Here is a 20,014-nt window from a genome sequence, read left to right as displayed (position 1 = left end):
TTTACCAAGAAAAATATTGGGCAATAAATGTCATAAGTTCAGATCATACTAAGATAAGATGGCTTTGGGATAAATTTGAGGTTTCATGAAGTAGTGGAAACTTGGCCTGCATCTTGAAGAATTGTAGGATTTGGACTAAAGTAAAGTTGGACTTCCTAGGTATGGACAATCTTAAAGCTATATATGAGAACAAGATATTCAGGAGAATCTGATTAGATAAGCTTGTTTATAGAGAGTGGCTTATGTAGGAGGCTGGTAAATGACATAGCTGCATGGCAAGTTGAAGCCAGATAATTAAGTAAAAATTTTAATGTGTTTATAATTTGGAAAAAAAATTATAGGGCTTGTCAAGATTAAGTACCTCTCTCTAGCAGTATAGCCCAGTGGTTAAGAAACAGACTCTGAAGCCAGATTGCTTGAGTCCTTTTGTTTTTGTGGTGGTTTTTGTTTTGGGGGGACAATACTGGATTTGAACTCAGAGTCTTATGTTTGCTAGGCAGGTATTATATCACTTGAGTCATGCTCCTATCCCTTGAGTTTTTGTTCTGGTTTCACTAGTTACTTTAAACTCCTTGTTAATTTCCTCATTAGTAAAATGCAGAAAATAATAGTACCTACCTTACCTGGGTTGTTGTGAGGCCTAAGTCACTTAATGTATGCAAAGCATTGTACACGGCCTGATATATTGGAAGTAGTATGTGTGTAATAACTACTATTGTTTATAGGTTGAACAAACAAAAGAATTTTTATACTTTAAATGATTAAGCATTTCCTTAATAGTAATATATTTGACATATTGCTATAAATAATTGTTTATTTTGTGTGTTGCAGTGTTTGGGAAATGGGAAGTAATGACAGCTGGCACCTGAACTAAGTACCTTTATAGGCAACACCATTCCAGAACTTCAGGATGAATGGGGATATGCCCCATGTCCCCATAACTACTCTTGCGGGGATTGCTAGTCTCACAGACCGTAAGTTTGGTTAATTTATCTAATTTAAGTTCTGTTGTATGTTAACATTGATTTTTAGAGACACTATCACAGAAATTATCTTTAATGTCATGTAAGTACAGAAAAGTTCTCAAGGTCTTAAATTAGTATACATGTGGAAGTAGCAAAATTTGTATTGGCAGCTAATTAGGTTTGACTTTAATTTCTGTTTGCTCCTATGAACCCATTAAGAAATGGTATTATGTAATGTTAAAAGACCTTACCCAATAAGAGGAGAAATACAAAGTAAGAATTAGATAAGATGACACAGAGCTTTAAGAGTTGCCCAAACTGAAGAAGCGTAAGTTTTCAGATAAGAGCTAATACAAACTTAAAAATGTATTTGTAAGAATGGTACCTGACACTGCCTTTCAAAGAAGAAAATTTGACAGTGTAGCCTACCTAATTTCTTAGTAATGCTTATTTTGGATGTTGTGTTAAGTAATCTGTTGGAATTTGTCATAGATATGAGCAGCCTACTATACTCAGAACACTTAAAAAGAACTTAAAAAAGCATGGATGTTTGGAGATTTACTTAACATAACAAAATTTTTTAAGTTTTCATTCTTTTGGTAAGCACTTCTATTCTTTGTCCTTTAACAGTAGTATAAACTCTACCCACAATTATAGTCCCTATGTCATCCTACCCTGAATAAACAGAGGGGAAAGACATATGAGAGGCAAAGGATTTAGAAAATGAGGAGATAATATACTTTTCTTTGTATGGTTTTGTACAAGATATATAACTTCATAATAAAAAAACAATGAGAAAGTAACTTCATAAAATGTTTTGATCTATCTTCAATGTTTCCCAAATACTATCTTTCTGGGTTTTGTTTTTGTAAATTTCAAGTTTTTGTAGAGTAAAATAGATACTAACAAATACCTTGAGCTTAGGAAACTAGCATGACTAGTCTGTAAGGTCTGTTTAACAAGAAAGTACCTATTGGATAAGAAAAATTTTTTAAATTGGCTTTAGTTTTTGTATTACTTTGTTGTAGGTAAGGCATAAACTCTTTAATTATATTGGAGTGCAAAATTAGATATGCTAATAGAAATTTCCTTTTGGTTTTCTCCCTATTACCTCTTCCCAACAAGCCCTGTTTACTAAAGTAATAATATTTATTTGTCTTTATTAATGAGAAATTTATTATTGCCTATTGGTATTGAGCAGCATGTTATTGTAGAGTTCATTAGAAATTATGCCAGAAACAATGACACCTGACATTTTAGTTTTCTTAACCTTTAGTTTAGACAGACGAACAAATTTCTATTAAGTGGAGAGACATTAAATAGCTTTATTTAAATTTCTGCAAAACATTTATGTTCTTTTGGGGGTGGGGGAGAATATTAGGGTAGAATGAAAAAGAAAACTATTTAGGCATTTGTAACTTAGACCAGAGTTTCTTAATTCTTCTCTTCCAAAATGCTGTGCTATGAATGTTCTATTAATGTGAGCTATTTTTTTGTATACTCTTAAGCTTTTAAAAAGTATATTACATGTCAGTCTAATGTAAACTCAGGTGTTACTTGGTTTATTTGTCTGAGAGTACTACTGTTCTGATAAATCTAGTAAGCAAGAATAAATGAAGTTAATGAATTGGTACCTTGGAAGTTACTTCATTTTTAACTCTCCCATTTTGGCTAGTGATTTGTTGAGTTAAAAAATTTAAGAAGTGAAAATCAAGCATGAATATAATTAAGCTAAATTTCCTTCTTAGTGGAATATCTATGGTGATGCAAGTAATGTTTTGGAGGTTTTCTGGGATTGATTGAGATTTGTTGGTGAAAAGCAATGTTTTTTAATAGTTTGTCACATTGATATTTATAATTTATTTTAAATCCCAAAATATATGCAAACACTAAAGAGACTCAATTAATAATGTAATTTTATTCCAAATAGTCCTGAACCAGCTTCCTCTTCCATCTCCTTTACCTGCAACAACTACAAAGAGCCTTCTCTTTAATGCACGAATAGCTGAAGAGGTGAACTGCCTTCTGGCCTGTAGGGATGATAATTTGGTTTCACAGCTTGTCCATAGCCTCAACCAGGTATCAACAGATCACATGTAAGTACAATCAATTTTATATCTAAAATAAAGTAAAAAGTTTAGTTCTTATAAGAGAATTAGTATTCCTGTTTTTACTCATTGGTTTAAAAATTTTATATACGTTGTTTATTTTTCAAATATGTCATTATATAGCCTTACTTTGATGAGATATTACTGAGATTTAAGTAGGCCATTATTACTTTGTGACAATAATTTTTACCCATGAAAAACTTTTCAACTCTTTTGAAGTAGTCTTGGAATCTATCAGCTGTACAGAGATTTAAATTTGCTCATAAAACTGTCTGCTCCTTTCCTGATACTGCTAGAGAAGTTAAAATTTTGCCAACACTGTAGACTGTGTTGCTAGGTTTATTTGGAGTAGACTTCACATGTTGTTGTTGTTTTTCATGAGAAGTATGAAGCAGTTCAAAGGCTAACTCTATGAGAAGGCACCAAAATTTGTGACTAATTTTCCCTAGAGTGTGTATTTTCATACAATAGTACTTTTTAAAGGTAAAATTAACTTGAATTATAATGTATGCTCTTTAAATGTGTTTTTTACTACAAAAGCAATACATATTTTCCATAGCTTATAACGCAAAAATGTATTACAAAGTAAAATCTCCAACTCTAATCCTTTAGATATCCTACTACCCACTGGTACTCATATAATCTTCCATTGTTTATTACTATTTTTCTTAAATTAAAGATTCATTTTTAGAGGAATGATGATGAAGCATATGCAGTGCATATTTTGGGGCCATTCTTAAAATTGCTGCCTCTAAGGTGAAACACTAAATGTGGATTTTCTGGTGGAAAAACTGAAAAGTGATTGTTTAAAATCAGAAAGAATATAATACTAATATTTTGTCACTGTATAAATCTCAATGTCTAAATATTGCATTATTATTTCTGCCTATAATGCATATTCAGCAGTTTTTACCAAATATTAAGGAGGCAAAGGAAATAGCACATAGGTAATTAAGGTTCATTTTAGGGAAAGCTCCTTTAAAATTGCCCCTGGAAATTTATTGAGTCTTATTGTTGAATGCCATCTTTATAGGTCTTTATTATTGAAGCTAATGAATATAGAATAGTGACGTGTAGAATGTAAAATTATAAACACTGCTTATTTCTGAACAGGCATAGTTCTGATTTAATTCAGTACTTACTTTGAGGTTTATTGACAATTGCTACTATATTTAATTACTTCTTTGTGTCTCCCTCAAACCATGACTTTATTTGAAAAACAGTATAATATAGAAAAAGAATTACCACCTCTCTATCCTCTCTCAAGCAGTGTGGCAATAGTATTTCATCTAGAGGACATTTCCCAGTAAATGAACGTCACTCATATTCAGATATAAGGGAGAGAAAATGTATTCCAAGCTCAGTTATCAACTTTTTTGCATAATTATCACTTCTCTATCCTTTCATTAATTTGAAGAATTTAGAATACACTCTGCTTATTTTCTGTTTCAAAACTAATGTCAACATTCTTGAGTAAAGTAATACTTCAGTAAACTAATGTTTTACACCCCCTGACCCCTATGTAAAATGAAAAAAAAAAGTTGTCCTTGGAGTAACTCCTCATCATTTTTGATAATTCTGGATTGTCCAGGGATAGCATCTTTTGAAATGCATACTGTTGACATACTCAGATCATTTGTTCTTATTCCATAAGATTTCTTAATAAATTAATCAGTATTATCAGTATTAACTTTTTGTATTTATTCTTTCAATGCCAGAGAGTTGAAAGATAACCTTGGCAGTGATGATCCTGAAGGCGATATACCAGTCTTGTTGCAGGCCGTCCTGGCAAGGAGTCCTAACGTTTTCAGGGAGAAAAGCATGCAGAACAGATATGTACAAAGTGGTGAGGTTCTTAATAATTAAATTTTATAGTATATTTTATTAGTCCCATATCAGAACTTATTTTACACATAATTAAAGTGTCTTTGAAAAGCTGGCCTATCACATAGGAAAGACAAGAACAAGAAGGAATCCTAAATTGACAATATTCTTGTGATTTAATAATGGAACTGAATTCCTTGGGAATTAGAAAAAGCATTGAGAGTATAGTTTTTTAAAGGTATTTTGTAATCCATTTGGTTATTTAATGAGCTTTTAGAATTTTTTTTAATTCATTTATTTACATGTGCATGCATTGTTTGGGCCATTCCTCCCCCCGGGCCCCTTCCCTCTCTCCCCCAACCACCACCCCCCTCCCCACTTGCAGGCAGAACCTGCCCTTATCTCTAATTTTGTTGAAGAGAAAACATAAGCAATAATAAGAGATAATAATAAGCAATAACAGAGCATTTTTGCTAGTTGAGATAAGGATAGCTATACAGAGAGATTCCTAGTATTGCTTCCATGTACAAATGTGTTACAACCCAAATTGATTCATCTCTACCTGACCTTTTCTCTAGTTCTTGAACCTCTTCTCATATTGATCTCTGTCGCTTTCAGGTTTCTGTATTAGTTCCTCTGCAGTGGAGACATCCAATACTTTGATGTTTTGGGTTTCTTACCTATCCTGATACCTCTCGTATGTGCTCTCCCCTTACCATGTGACCCAACCACATTGCTGCATTTGCCCTAGATCTAAAGTCCGCATATTGAGGGAGAACGTACAATTTTTGATCTTCTGAGCCTGGCTAACCTCGCTCAGAATGATGTTCTCCAGTTCCATCCATTTACTTGAGAATGATAAGATTTCATTCTTCTTCGTGGCTGAGTAAAATTCCATTGTGTATAAATACCACATTTTCGTAATCCATTTGTCAGTAGTGGGGTATCTTGGTTGTTTCCATAACTTGGCTATTGTGAACTGCACTGCAATAAACATGGGTGTGCAGGTGCCTCTGGAGTAACCTGAGTCACATTCCTTTGGATATATCCCCAGGAGTAGGATTGCTGGATCATATGGCAGAACTAAACAGAACTTTCTCAAAAGAAGACATTCAAATGGCCAAAAAACACATGAAAAAATGCTCACCGTCTCTAGCCATAAAGGAAATGGAAATCAAAACCACACTAAGATTCCACCTCACCCCTGTTAGAATAGCCATCATCAAAAACATGACTAACAACAGGTATTGGCAAGGATGTGGGGAAAAAGGAACCCTTGTACACTGCTGGTGGAAATACAAGCTAGTGCAACCACTTTGGAAAAAATTTGGAGGCTTCTTAGAATTTTTTTTTATTTTAACAGTTCAACTGGTTTGAAAGAAATCTTTTATAAATCAAATATTAAAAACATCTGCAAAACTTTTCATCATATTGTATATATTTAAATAATTATGCCAAGTATTAATTTTAGTACTGATACGTTCATGGTTTATGTTTATGTTCATGGTTATGCAGTTGTTTATTTAATGCTCTTGTTGCCTTAACAACAAAAACATTGGTTTAGGCCAAGTGTAGTGGAATATTCCTATAATCCCAAGTGCTTGGGAGGCAGAGATAGGAGGATAACTGTTCAAAGCCAGCCCAGATAAAAGTAGCAAAGACCCTATCTCAAAAATAAACTGGGAAATGTTATCATTCGCTGGTAAATGGATGGAATTGGAGAACATCATTCTGAGTGAGGTTAGCCTGGCCCAAAAGACCAAAAATCATATGTTCTCCCTCATATGTGGACATTAGATCAAGGGCAAACACAACAAGGGGATTGGACTTTGAGCACATGATAAAAGCGAGAGCACCTAAGGGAGGGGTGAGGATAGGTAAGACACCTAAAAAATTAGCTAGCATTTGTTGCCCTTAATGCAGAGAAACTAAGGCAGATACCTTAAAAGCAACTGAGGCCAATAGGAATAGGGGACCAGGAACTAAAGAAAAAGTTAGATCAAAAAGAATTAACCTAGAAGGTAACACACACGCACAGGAAATTAATGTGAGTGAGTCAACTCCCTGTATAGCTATCCTTATCTCAACCAGCAAAAACCCTTGTTCCTTCCTATTATTGCTTATGCTCTCTCTCCAACAAAATTAGAGATAAGGGCAAAATAGTTTCTGCTGGGTATTGAGGGGGTGGAGGGGAGAGGGAGGGGGTGGGAGAAGGGGGGAGAAATGACCCAAGCCTTGTATGCACATATAAATAATAAAACAATAAAAAAAAATAAACTGGGCATGTTGGTGCACATCTGTAATCCCATCTACTCAGAAGGCAGATTGTGGTCCCCGGCCAGTCCGGGCAAAAGCACAAGACTGAAAACCATCCAAAGCAAAAGGACTGGGAGCATGGTTTACATAGTAGAGCACTTGCCTAGCAATCATGAGGCCCTAAGTTGAGTCCCGAGCCCCAAAAAAAAAAAAATTGGTTTATAGTAAGTATTATTAAGGAAAATTTGACCTACAGTAACTGTTATGAAAATCTTTTTAAAATATTATATCTGTAGATATAAATTTTATGTACTGAAGTATTACCTTTGGATTAGAAGCATTGCTCTATTCTGGAATTTACTGAGTTTGAATTTTAAAAAACCAAGTGCTTGCTTGGTTCTCAAGACTAAATAAGAATGGAATACCTTAGAGAATTCTGGAAGGTCCAACTTGGCTAACTGGTTAAATGTATTCAAGAATATTGCCAGCTTCATTGTGGTTTTCATTTTTAGGCACCATCTCCATGAAGCTCCCCATTCAATTTTCTAGTTATTTCTGTGTGGTTTTGGTTTTTATTAATACTGCTTGTTGATTTTGTTATTTCTGTATGAATCATATTTTTAAAGCAACTGCATAGTTATCCATTTACCAAAATGCAACCATGGGAATACCTCTGCCCAACCTACCTTCAGCAAGTTAAAGACAGGTGTACATGGAAAGACTGTGGCTTTGGCAGAACTAATAAGCTAGATTACAGTAGTATGAGGCAATAGGAATGGTGAAATTAGAGTTATGGAAGAAGACTAGAATTAAGACAAAATATGGAGATAGTTCATTAAAAGAAAGACTAATAGGAGATTAGTAATCTTGATTAGTAATCTAGATTTAGTAATCCAGGAGAATCTGAGTGAATATTATTTTGGATAAAGGAAGTCACTCAAGCATATTAATATATTTTTAATATCCAAGCATATTAATATATTTTGTAACCTATATTTTTTAATATTTAATTTGGCTAGTAAAAAATCACTGTAATAAAAAAGTTTTATAGAATTCACCTTTCTATCACATATTTTGTATTTTGTACTACATACACTTTTTAGTTCAAAATGTATTTTGATTTCTATATATTCTGTTTTGTAAAAAAAAAAATAATAAACCAGCATTTAAAAATGAATTGTGTGTTAAGATTTTTAAAGGATTTTCATGGTGATATGGCTTAAAACATTAAAAGGTTCATTTTTGATTGGTAAATATAAATGTGACTCATGGAGAAAATTTAATAATACGCAAGTCACTTTAATCATACTTCCTTGGAACTTTGACCTAATTGGAAAGGATTGTTCAAATTTTATTTACCCCTTTTATTTAGAAAGCCATTGCTTTCAATCTGGTAATTTCAACTTGTCCCACTGTTACTATTAATCAGAGGGGCAAAATCTTAACTTCCATCTCATGGTATTGCTCTCCTAAAAATAAACAGTAGTAATGGTCATTAAATTATTAAGCCATAGAACAAAACATTTTTTTATTGAATTAGTTGAAAAAGAAAGCACAGAAATTAAAATTTAGACTATGTACATACATAAGAAAACTCACTATTGGTAGACTTTGAGGAGATTTTTGAGCCCTAATTTCATTCTACCACTGTCTTTAGTGCTCCACTCCCTTCTGTAGCATTCATGGCAAATGAACATATAACTTCTGTTTGAATATTCCTGATGAAAGGCACTCTTCACGTCAATAGTAGGAAATGATATTTAAGAATATAATTTGATGCTTGCGGCTCCCCCTTCTGTAAAAATCATTGATCGTAGATTTTTAATCTCTGATTTAAAAATATCTAAATAATTGCATCTTTCTGCCATATAGCAAAATGTCACTCATGTAACAATTGAGAAACAGTGGCTTAAAAAGAAATACAAAATTCTGAAAGCTATCCTCATTTTTTTCATTCATTAGTGGAATATTCATTTAATCCCTGCAAAAAGTTGTTTTGGAAAAGGAAGAGGTACATTGTGTTTTGCTTAAAGACTTTCAGATGAAAATTGCAGGAACTTAAACTTTGCATTCATAAATAAAGTACTTTTCAAAACTTAAGTCTAAACCACAACGAAACAAATAGCTTTGTGAAATTAAGTTCCCAAGCACAGGAAAATACATGATAAAATATTTCCATATAATTAAAAAAAAAAACCCAACACCTCTTATTGTAAATGGAAGTATAAAGTATTTGGTAAAAGGCTATGTAAGGCAACTTCTAAAAGTTGTTTTCAATTCTGAGATTTAAATTATAATACATTAAGTAAACAGGTAAAAAAAAAAGTTTAAGTCATGCCTTCGGAATGTAGCTCAGTGGTAGAGCACTTGCCTAGAGTGCATTGAGGCCCCTAGTTCAATCAGTAGCACTGCAAAAATAATCATCACTATCATCCTCTGTATTTCCTTATTAGTTGTATGGAAAATGATCCTTTAATAAAAGTGGTTGTACTTGAAATTTAGTTTTTATAGTATCTGTATTTTGCTCTTCAAAAATGAAAATGTTGGTCAAAAAAGAATTTTTGAATGTTTGTGAAAGAATGACTGAATTAAGTAACTTAAGGGAAGTTTCACTATAAAAATAACATTTAATATTTTGTGTGTTGCATAGGAATGATGATGTCTCAGTATAAACTTTCTCAGAATTCCATGCACAGTAGTCCTGCATCTTCCAATTATCAACAAACCACTATCTCACATAGCCCCTCCAGGTAATACATATATATTTATACATCATTTATTAAGTATTGCCCTCTGTGGTGAAAGTGCTTCTGAATAAAGCATGTATACATTTAGATAATGGTGAATTATATGTAGTTAAATAGTTGAACTGCCTAGTAGTCCTCGTGAACATTTGCCTTAAGATGTTGTATGTGAAAATAATATATTAGTCAAAGTAACTACCATGTTAGTAATTGAATTTCACATAGACAAAAGAATGTGTTAAAATTAGATGTGTTTGGGCTGGGGATATAGCTTGGTGGTAGACTGCTATCCTAGAATGTAGAAAGCCCTGGGTCCATTCCCAGCACCAAAACAATTCCCAGAAACCAAACAAATAACATTGCTGTGCTTGATGAATAAGGAAATTTGTAGAATAGAATTTATTTTAGGGAGCACTGCTTTATATCCCTTAAACGGATTAGTGATTTTATGTAGGTAAATTAAATGAATTACCTCAGTCCAACTGTTGAATGTAACTAATAAATTATGTATTGTCAATAGTTTTTGTAATATTTGACTATTCTGCAAAATTTTTTGTTTTCAAAGAATTTTATAATAGTGAAATTTCAAGGAATACCATGTTTATTTCTCTTGCTGATATTCTTTATTTGTTGTTTTCATTGTAGCCGGTTTGTGCCACCACAGACAAGCTCTGGGAACAGATTTATGCCACAACAAAATAGCCCAGTGCCTAGTCCATATGCCCCACAAAGCCCTGCAGGATACATGCCATATTCCCATCCTTCAAGTTACACAACACATCCACAGATGCAGCAAGGTAAGAAAATTGTTTTGTTACATTGTTGGGGGAATACCTAAATAAATGTAAATCAGAAATTCATTCTTTAAAATAATTTTTAAACACAAACTAAAATATTATACTTCATACTTTTATCAAACTTTTGTATTTACTATATGGCTCAGTCCTTAAAATTCGTTATTTGGAATTTATCATTCAGAAGGTAAAAAGAGCAGTGCCATTTGGGCTCTATGGGTTAGGTTGTTATATCTAGTTATGATATTAAGAACTATTCCTTTTTTATGTTTTAAAATGTTTATCATGTTTTTTTTTTTTTAATTCATATGTGCATACAATGTTTAGGTCATTTCTCCCCCTTCCCCCCGCCCCTTCTCTCCCCTCGCCCCTATCCCCTCGCTACCAGGTAGAAACTATTTTGCCCTTATCTCTAATTTTGTTGAAGAGAGAGTGTAAGCAATAATAGGAAGGACCAAGGGTTTTTGTGAGGTGAGATAAGGATAGCTATACAGGGAGTTGACTCACATTGCTTTCCTGTACATATGTTCTTCTCGAACTAACCTTTTCTCTAGTTCCTGGTCCCCTTCTCCTATTGGCCTCTGTCACCTTAAAGTTTCTGTATTAGTTTCTTTGCATTGAGGACATCAAATGCTATCTTGTTTTTTTGGGTTTCTTACCTATCCTCATACCTCCCTTGTGTGTTCTCACCGCATCATGTGATCAAAGTCCAATCCCCTTGTGTTTGCCCTTGATCTAAAGTCCGCATATGAGGTAGAACATACGATTTTTGGTCTTCTGGGCCTGTGTCTTATTCCTTTGGGTATATCCCCAAGAGTGGTATTGCTGGATCATATGGCAGATCTATGTTTAGATTTGTGAGAAGCCTCCAAATTTTTTCCAGAGTGGTTGTACTACTTTGCATTCCCACCAGCAGTGTATAATGGTTCCTTTTTCCCCACATCCTCGCCAACACCTGTTGGTGGTGGTGTTGCTGATGATGGCTCTTCTAACAGGGGTGAGGTGGAATCTTAGCGTGGTTTTAATTTGCATTTCCTTTATTGCTAGAGATGGTGAGCATTTTTTCATGTGTTTTTTGGCCATTTGAATTTCTTCTTTTGAGAAAGTTCTGTTTAGTTCACTTGCCCATTTCTTTATTGGTTCATTAATTTTGGGAGAGTTTAGTTTTTTGAGTTCCCTATATATTCTGGTTATCAGTCCTTTGTTTGATGTGTAGCTAGCAAATATTTTCTCCTACTCTGTGGGTGTTCTCTTCAGTTTAGAGACCATTTCTTTTGTTGAGCAGAAGCTTTTTAGTTTTATGAAGTCCCATATGTCTATGCTGTCTCTTAGTTACTGAGCTGCTGGGGTTCGTTCCATTGAGAAAGTCCTTGCCTATACCTATTAGAAGAGCTATTCTTTTAACTAGGCTTTTATCTTACAAAAGCATTAAGCCACAGGAAATTGGATTTTCATTGGTAAAGCGTATTCTGTGACCAACTTCCTATGAAATTTCTAACGTATAGTAAAGGAAAATTAATGATTTCAGGTGCAAAATTTTCTGGATTTCAAATGCAAAATTTTTACATTACGAGTTCTCGATTACTAGTTCTCAGTGTACTAGAGTTGATTTTTTTTTAATAGTTATATTTTCTTGATAGTATTTCATGGCTACTAAATAATTTGTTGCTAAAATAAATTATTTGTAACTTCTGAGAAATATTTTAAAATGTAAATTGGAAAGAGAATATGACGAACATGTTTTTGTTTCCCGTAAGTAATAGCAAATTTTAAATATTTGCTATCGGTAATTGGTTCCCATATGTATGTTCTTATTTTTTATCATGCAGTCAAAACTTCCTTCATTTGTGAACTTTTTAACTTAGAAACTTTTAACTTGTCATCTGTCAAAATATCCAACTTCTGGTTTCCTAAAACTCGATAACAAAATGTTAGGTTGACTGCTGGGTATTGAGGGGGTGGGGGGGGAGAGGGAGGGGGTGGAGTGGGTGGTAAGGGAGTGGGTGGGGGCAGGGGAGAGAAATGAACCAAGCCTTGTATGCACATATGAATAATAAAAGAAAAAAAAAACAAAATGTTAGGTTGAGACCATTTTACACATTAACTCAAGGAGAAACTAGAAGGTATATCACACATTTGGAATAGATATATTGAGTTTACTGTGAAAGCTGAACATACATACATACATACATGTAAATTCTTAATATTTGTAAAATATTGATACATTCTGACACATAAAGGTTTGTAATTAATCGGGCCAAATTGTCCAAAGGGCACATTTGTTTCTTACATAAAACATCCATATTTATAGATTTGTGGGTAGGAAAGGGTATATGTTTTTTCTTTAAATATTGAGATAATGTAATGATAGGTATTTGATGGACTTTATAAACCTATATGAAACAGAACTAAAAAAACCTCTTGCAATTGCTTTAAGTGGGGTGGGGAGGGGCCTGAAGGGAAGAGATGATGGGGGCAATGTAAATAATTTACGATATGAGTCTAATAGTAATTGTCACTATGAATCCCTCCCTATAAAATGAACATATCATAATAAAAATTTATAATGAAAAATTTAAAAATTGAGATAATTTTTTTTAACAAAAAAACTCAGCTTTTTGAAAACAAATCAAAAGAGAAATATAATGTAAGGACCTGCTCATTACTAAACAATCTACATTCACTTCTCACCAGTTGTTCTAAATATGACTTTAGCATATGTGTTTTTCTTTTCAAAGTATAATCTAGTATCCCACGTACTGCATTTGGTTTTTGCATCTCTTTGGCCCTCCTCTTTTTTTTTCTTCTCTTCTTTTTTAATTCAAAATTAAAATGAAATAAAATTTTTATATCAGATTGGTAAACATTTTACAGTATTAATAAGAATATAAATTGGTACTTTTCTAGAGACTAATTTGACATTATGGTAATTTAAAATTTACATACCTCACTCAGTAGTTCAGAATCTTCCTCCCTTAAAAGAAGAGGAGTAGATAAAAACATAGTTTTAACAAGTTCTACCAAACATTTAATGGAAGATATATTTGAATCTTAAGTCATTTCAGCAAAAAAGGAAAATGTCAACACTTTCTCAACTCAAGAAGTTAGATACTAACTAGATATAAAAGTCAAGTGAGGTGAAAAAGCATATGACCCATCATATATGAACATGGAAATGAAATTTCTAAACAAGTATTAGGGTACCTATAAACAGTGTTACCAACCTATTTAACAAATTGGATATGTATTAGGAGTATATGGATTAACTATAAGCAGTTATTATAACTGAGATTGATGGAAGTAGGGGGAATCTGTGAGCTTCTTAGTAGGTGCCGAAAGAACATTAAAAAATCTTTAACTTCCATTCATTATTTTTAAAACTGTATAGAATAAGAATAAAATGGTACAGGTTTATTCTAATAAAGATTAGCCATGTAATGAGAAAAAGTTAGAAATATTTTCCATGAAATCAACTATATGATTTTAATGCCACCGCTCTTACTTAATGAGAAGTATTTATCGTAGCCAATACAAGAAAATAAGCATTATACATATATTGAGGGGGGTTGTATATTATATATAATTATTGTTCAGGAAGAAACTCATTTTCAAGTAATCTAATTGTCTTATGGAAAATTCAAGAGAAGCTACAGAGAAGATACTGTATTTAATAAAAACATTCCATATGCATTATTATAATGAAAGTAACTATCTTATATGCCAGTAATAAGCTGTAAGTATAATTTTTTTAAATAACATTTTAAAAGAAAACTACAAGATAACCTAGGAATACATTTAATGAAAGATGTATAAGATCTTTGTGAAGAAAATAATAAAACTTACAAAAACCGGAGAACATCATCTTAAGTGAAGTTAGCCAGGTTCAGAAGGCCAAAAGCAATGTGGTTTCTCTCATATATGGAATATGGACCTAAAACAAATACAGCAATATTATGTAAAACAGGTCACACTAGAGTGAGGTCACATACGAGAGAGGGAGGGTAAAAGAAGGAAGTTAAAAAGGCGAATATGGTAGATGTACTCTCTATACAAGAATGAATATAGAATTCTAAAACCTGGTGAAGCCACCATAAGAAGGGGCCTCAGGTAAAAAGAAGAAAAGTAGAGGAGATGAACCAGTTCAGGTTATAATACATTAATGCATGGAAATGACACAAGGAAATTCCCTGTGTAGCTTTATGAAACAAACAAAATGTCTTTTTTTTTTTTTTTTCATTTTTTTTCATTTACAAAATTGGAGAACAGGAAGGTGGAACAGGTCCTGACTGGGGTTGGTACCAGTGGAAGAGAGGGAAGAGATGAGGAAAGGGCATGAGAGGGTGAATATGGTGCAAATACTGTACACATGTATGTAAATGGAAAAATGATACCTGTTGAAACTATTCCAGGAATCGGAGGAGATGGGGGAGAAAGATGGAGGGTGTGAATTCAAGTATGATATATTGTAAGAACATTTTCAAATGCCATAATGTACCCCCACCTGGTACTACAACAACAACAACAAAACGTACAAAAGGAATAAAGGAAAACCTAAAATATAAACCCCAAGTTATGCCATCTTCATAGATGGGAAGACTCAATAGCATAAAGATTATTATTTTCCCCAGTCTATAAGTTCAGTGCAGCATTACTAAAAATCTTAAACAAGATTATTGTCAAACTTAAACTGCTTCTAAAAGTTCCTGTGGAAGACAAAAGCCCAAGAGTTGACAAGATAATTTTGAAAAAAAAGCATGGGATAGAAGTACAATCTAACAGGAATTAATCATATTAGTACAGATATGGAAAAGTAATACATGGTAAAGTGGAACATGATAAAGACTAGGAACTTATTCATGAACAAATAAAAACTTAATATGTGTGGTAACATATATTAATAGGGGAATGAATGATTAATTAATAGTGCTGAAACAATTGGTTGTCCATTTGGGTAAAAGTAACATTGGACCACTAACCCATATTATACTTAAAGAAATTTTATATAGGTTAAACTCCTAACTGAAAAAAATTGTAAGATTTTTTTAGAAGAAAATATAGGAGATTAATATTTTATGTTTTTGTGTTAAGGAGGGACCCTGGCTGACAGTGCACATAAAGATATCTTGATTGACTTAACACATAGTCAAGGAAATGCAAATTAGTGTGACTATGAGAGCTATCCCCCCTTCAGAATGATAAAAATATTTGGCAAGGATATAGAGCAACAGGAACTCTCATATACTACTAATGAATACAAATGTACCTAAGAATTTGTAAAGCTATTTAATAATACTGAGAAAGGCTTAAAAATGAGCACATCTAGTAATTTTACATGCAGATATTGATCCTTAGAACCCATATATATTTGTAAAAGACTAATGTTCAAGAATATGTGTTGTAGGGCTGGTGGTGTGACTCATGCTATTTACTGCCTGCCTAGCAAGCAGGAAGCCCTGAGTTCAAACCCCAGTAATACCTCTCTACCCCCCAAATTTAAAAGAATGTACATTGTTTATGACAGTCATCTAAATGTCCCACTATAGGAATGGATAAATACATTATATGGTAGAATATATGTAATTATTCATTTAAAAGAAAGAAATTTAAGACAACATATAAAAATGGATAAATCTGAATAAAATAACAAATTAAAAAGCAGTTTATGAAAGGATATATATTTAAAGTTATGTTCAAAGCTGCTGTATTATTTAGGAAAACATTTACAGCAAGAGTATAAAAATATTGAGAAGGTAGAGTGAACTCTAAGGTCAAAATATTTTGTTCTAGGGAACAAAGAAAGAAGAACAGAAGAAAATAATGCTCAAATAAATAGAGAGCTTCAACTATATCTGTAATGTACTTCTTTTCAAGAGTAAATCTCAGTGATGTCTGGCACAGTGTTAAGATTTGATCAAGTTGAGTACTCAGTGCATAAGTGTTCATTGTATTTTTTGTATGCTTAAAATGTTCTTTGTGAAGAGTTATTCTCTAAGAATTTCAATAGTTTATTTTTAAACCTTTTTTTTTTTGTTCTTATTTATTCCAGCATCAGTATCAAGTCCCATTGTTGCAGGTGGTTTGAGAAACATACATGATACTAAAGTTTCTGGTCCGTTATCTGGCAACTCAGCTAATCATCATGCTGATAATCCAAGACATGGCTCAAGTGATGACTACCTACACATGGTGCACAGGCTAAGTAGTGATGTATGTAGTATATTAGTTATCATTAAGGTAATAAAGTAGATGTAATATTTGTCAGACAACCTAGTATTTTCATTCCACAATTCAAAAGTTATCCACTATATATCAAGGCTTATACTAGGTACTAAGAATCTAATATGAGCAGCATGGTCTATAGCAAAGTTAAATTTAGTTTTAATTTAATACTGCTCACACCAAAATATTCTCTTAAATAATAAACCTTTATTTATTAGCACTTGGTTCTTTCTCACTCTGAAGATTTATTTTTTTTCCCCTGAAATTTAATGCTGCCTTGGTGTTATTAAAATATTTTGCATCCTAAACTGGGTGCTAGTGGCTCATATCTGTAAACCTACCTATTTGGAAGGCTGAGATCTGGAGGATCAAAGTTCAAGACAAATAGTTCCATGAGTCCTCATCTCCAAAATAACCAGAACAAAATGGGCTGGAGGTGTGGCTCAAATGGTAGAATGCCTGCTTTGCAGCAAGCGTGAAGCCCTGAGTTCAAACCCCAGTTCCACCAAAAAAGAAATACACATATTGGAAGTTTGTCTTATTATAGATTTGGCTCTATTTTTATGTAAGTTGCATATATCTAAAGAATAACAGAGGTAATGATGACTCTGCTCTCAAGACATTTACAACTTCATAGCGTGTTCACAGCTCCTTTTTATAGAAAAAAATCAAACCAAAATGGAGCATGCTAGTAATTTCAATTTTCTTATTCATTGCCATACTTAGGCTGTTGATTCTTTTGGATACAATTTCAATTCTGCTAAGATATACCATGAAGAAAACAGGAAAGTGCAGAAGAATTATGCTATTGAATTCCAACACTTTACCTGTCAGTAATTTATGTCTTTTATTGGTTCTCTTTAAGATTTCTGTAAAGCTTCTCCTATAATTCAAGACATAAATTTTATATTGTATTCTTAGGATGGCGATTCTTCAAACATGAGGAATGCTGCATCTTTTCCCTTGAGGTCTCCACAGCCAGTATGCTCCCCTGCTGGTAGTGACGGAACTCCTAAAGGTATTATTGTAACAAAGATTTTCTTCAACACATTTCATATTACAAGCGGAGTAAAGAGTCAGACCTCTTAAAACCAAATTGTTGTTTTCTGTTGTTTTTCATTGTAGAAAAAAAACAAGCAGGTCTAGATCAAGGGACTTGATCTTTCTATTCATTGGCTTATTCATCTCCTGCATTCTTTAGATCCCATTAAATTATTGATAATGTTCTCAGGTACATCCATTATCGTTCTCCTCAATAACTCTAATGATATTTCAAAGCTATAACCAACCTTCTTAACCTCTCTTAAATACTTGAAATTTTTTGATCAGTGTTCCCCACTACTTCCCCAAAAATCTTATTTGATATTGAGCTTACCTTCTTCCTACTTTTTTCCTTGAAATTTTTTTAAAGCTCTTCACCCTACTTATTTCTCAAGATTTTTCTCACTAGACTTTTAATCGTCCATTGTCCCTTTTCCTTAGTATTTACTCAGTTTCAGTGGCAGCATTGATTTCTTTTGATAGCAGGACTCTTAGTCTTTTCTCCCAAGTTGCAATTTTTCAATTCCAGGCAAAACTTCCCTACCTGATACTTAAATCATTTTCAGAATTGTTTTTACTGTTCTTTCTGGCATTCCTGTCTCTCAGTGCTGTCCTAGTCCTGAATCATCTTAACTTAAAAATTTGAAATTACTGACTGGAGGTATGCTCAGACAGTAGAACACCTCCTTTGCAAGTGTGAAGCCCTGAGTTCAAACCCCAGTCCCACCAAAAAAAATTTTTTTTGAAATGACCATAAAATCTTTTCTGTCACTATTCTGTTATGATCCAAAATCTCTCACATCTACTTTCATTTCTGCTTATTAAAATCCTATTTATTCTTTCAGGTATGAGTTAAGTGGATAATCTTCCTTGGACCTTCCCCTAATCTCAAGCCATTAGTTAATGTTTTTTCTCTGAATTTATAGAATAAGTTCTCATGTACTATCTCGTACAGATGAATTTTAATTTTGTCTTTGAATTCCCAAAGAACCTTGTATGGCCTTCTGTATATAACAGGTTCACAAAATTTTGAATTTTAAGCCTAGGTTGAGGCTATTTTAAAAAACTAAAGTTTCAAAAAAAAAAAACAAACTAACTAAAGTTTCAGTCTGATTCTTAATTCTCTTTGTTGGAAGAGACTATTTCACTTTTAAAAAGTTAGCATGTTATTAATTACAAGATAGGTGGTAATACATTTTCTTAACCCTTGAGAATTTCTAATTATAACATCTAAAACATATAGTCTGCCTCATGTGGTAAAGATTTTTTTCCACAGATGGTATGCCAACTATTTTATCTGGGACATTTTGGATGAAGTAGAAAGCTGAACCTTTATGAGCTATTTTAATTCTATGAGTATATGTATTTGAGGGATAAAAACTCTCTGAAAGAGAAAACAACTTCCAGAGTAACTCTATTTTCAGATTACCCACCAAAGTTAGACATTTAGCATTCCAGTGTTATCAGAGTGAGATGTTATTTATGATTGCTGGGGAAGGATAACAAGGGGATAGATGGTTTCTTCTGATGCTACAGGGAGGATGGATGGATAAATAAATGACAGACAGAAAACTTTAAATAGAGGCCAGGCACAGTGGTTCACAGCTGTAATCCCAGCTACATGGGAGGCAGACATAGGAGGATCAAGGTTTGAAGCCAGCACTGGCAAAAATTTAGTGAGACCTTATTTCTATAAACAAGCTACACAAGAGGCAGAGGTAAGAGGATTGAAGTCTGAGGCTGGCCCCAAACAAAAGCTAGACCCTGTCTGAAAAATAACTAAAGGAAAAGAACTGGGGGCATGACTATGTGGTAGAGCAGTTACCTATCAAGCTCAAAGCTCTGAGTTCAAACCCCAGTACTGCCAAAAAAAAAAGAGAGAGAGAGAGAAAGCGTTTAATAGAAACAGAATAAATAAACCCCATAATTTATTCATCAAAAGTCTAAACTGTTATGAGGTTATTTTCCAACTAGTTTTAAAGGTTGAGTACATTGGCAATTATTCTAGTTTGATTTTTAGATGAACTGTTAGAATTTAAAGGTTGTTCTGAAGTATGTATAAT

The 20,014-nt window shown here is 33.1% G+C and overlaps 1 protein-coding gene across 4 annotated transcripts in view; it reads left to right on the top strand.

The window, feature by feature from the left end:
- Positions 1–20,014, top strand: part of Nipbl (NIPBL cohesin loading factor) — a 180,912-nt gene that overhangs the window by 80,148 nt on the left and 80,750 nt on the right. For all 4 annotated transcript variants that reach the window (XM_074077609.1, XM_074077606.1, XM_074077607.1 and 1 more), the window contains 7 exons: positions 832–974; positions 2,896–3,061; positions 4,792–4,919; positions 9,804–9,903; positions 10,543–10,694; positions 16,738–16,898; positions 17,832–17,928. In XM_074077609.1, coding sequence (XP_073933710.1) covers positions 911–974; positions 2,896–3,061; positions 4,792–4,919; positions 9,804–9,903; positions 10,543–10,694; positions 16,738–16,898; positions 17,832–17,928 — 868 coding nt within the window. In that variant the 5' untranslated portion in view covers positions 832–910. The remainder of the gene's footprint in view (positions 1–831; positions 975–2,895; positions 3,062–4,791; positions 4,920–9,803; positions 9,904–10,542; positions 10,695–16,737; positions 16,899–17,831; positions 17,929–20,014) is intronic.

The sequence above is a fragment of the Castor canadensis genome, chromosome 6 (assembly GCF_047511655.1).
Source record: "Castor canadensis chromosome 6, mCasCan1.hap1v2, whole genome shotgun sequence".
NCBI classification, from domain to species: domain Eukaryota; kingdom Metazoa; phylum Chordata; class Mammalia; order Rodentia; family Castoridae; genus Castor; species Castor canadensis.
Note: the sequence above shows the minus strand (reverse complement) of the source record. Positions and strands in the feature narration are given on the sequence as shown.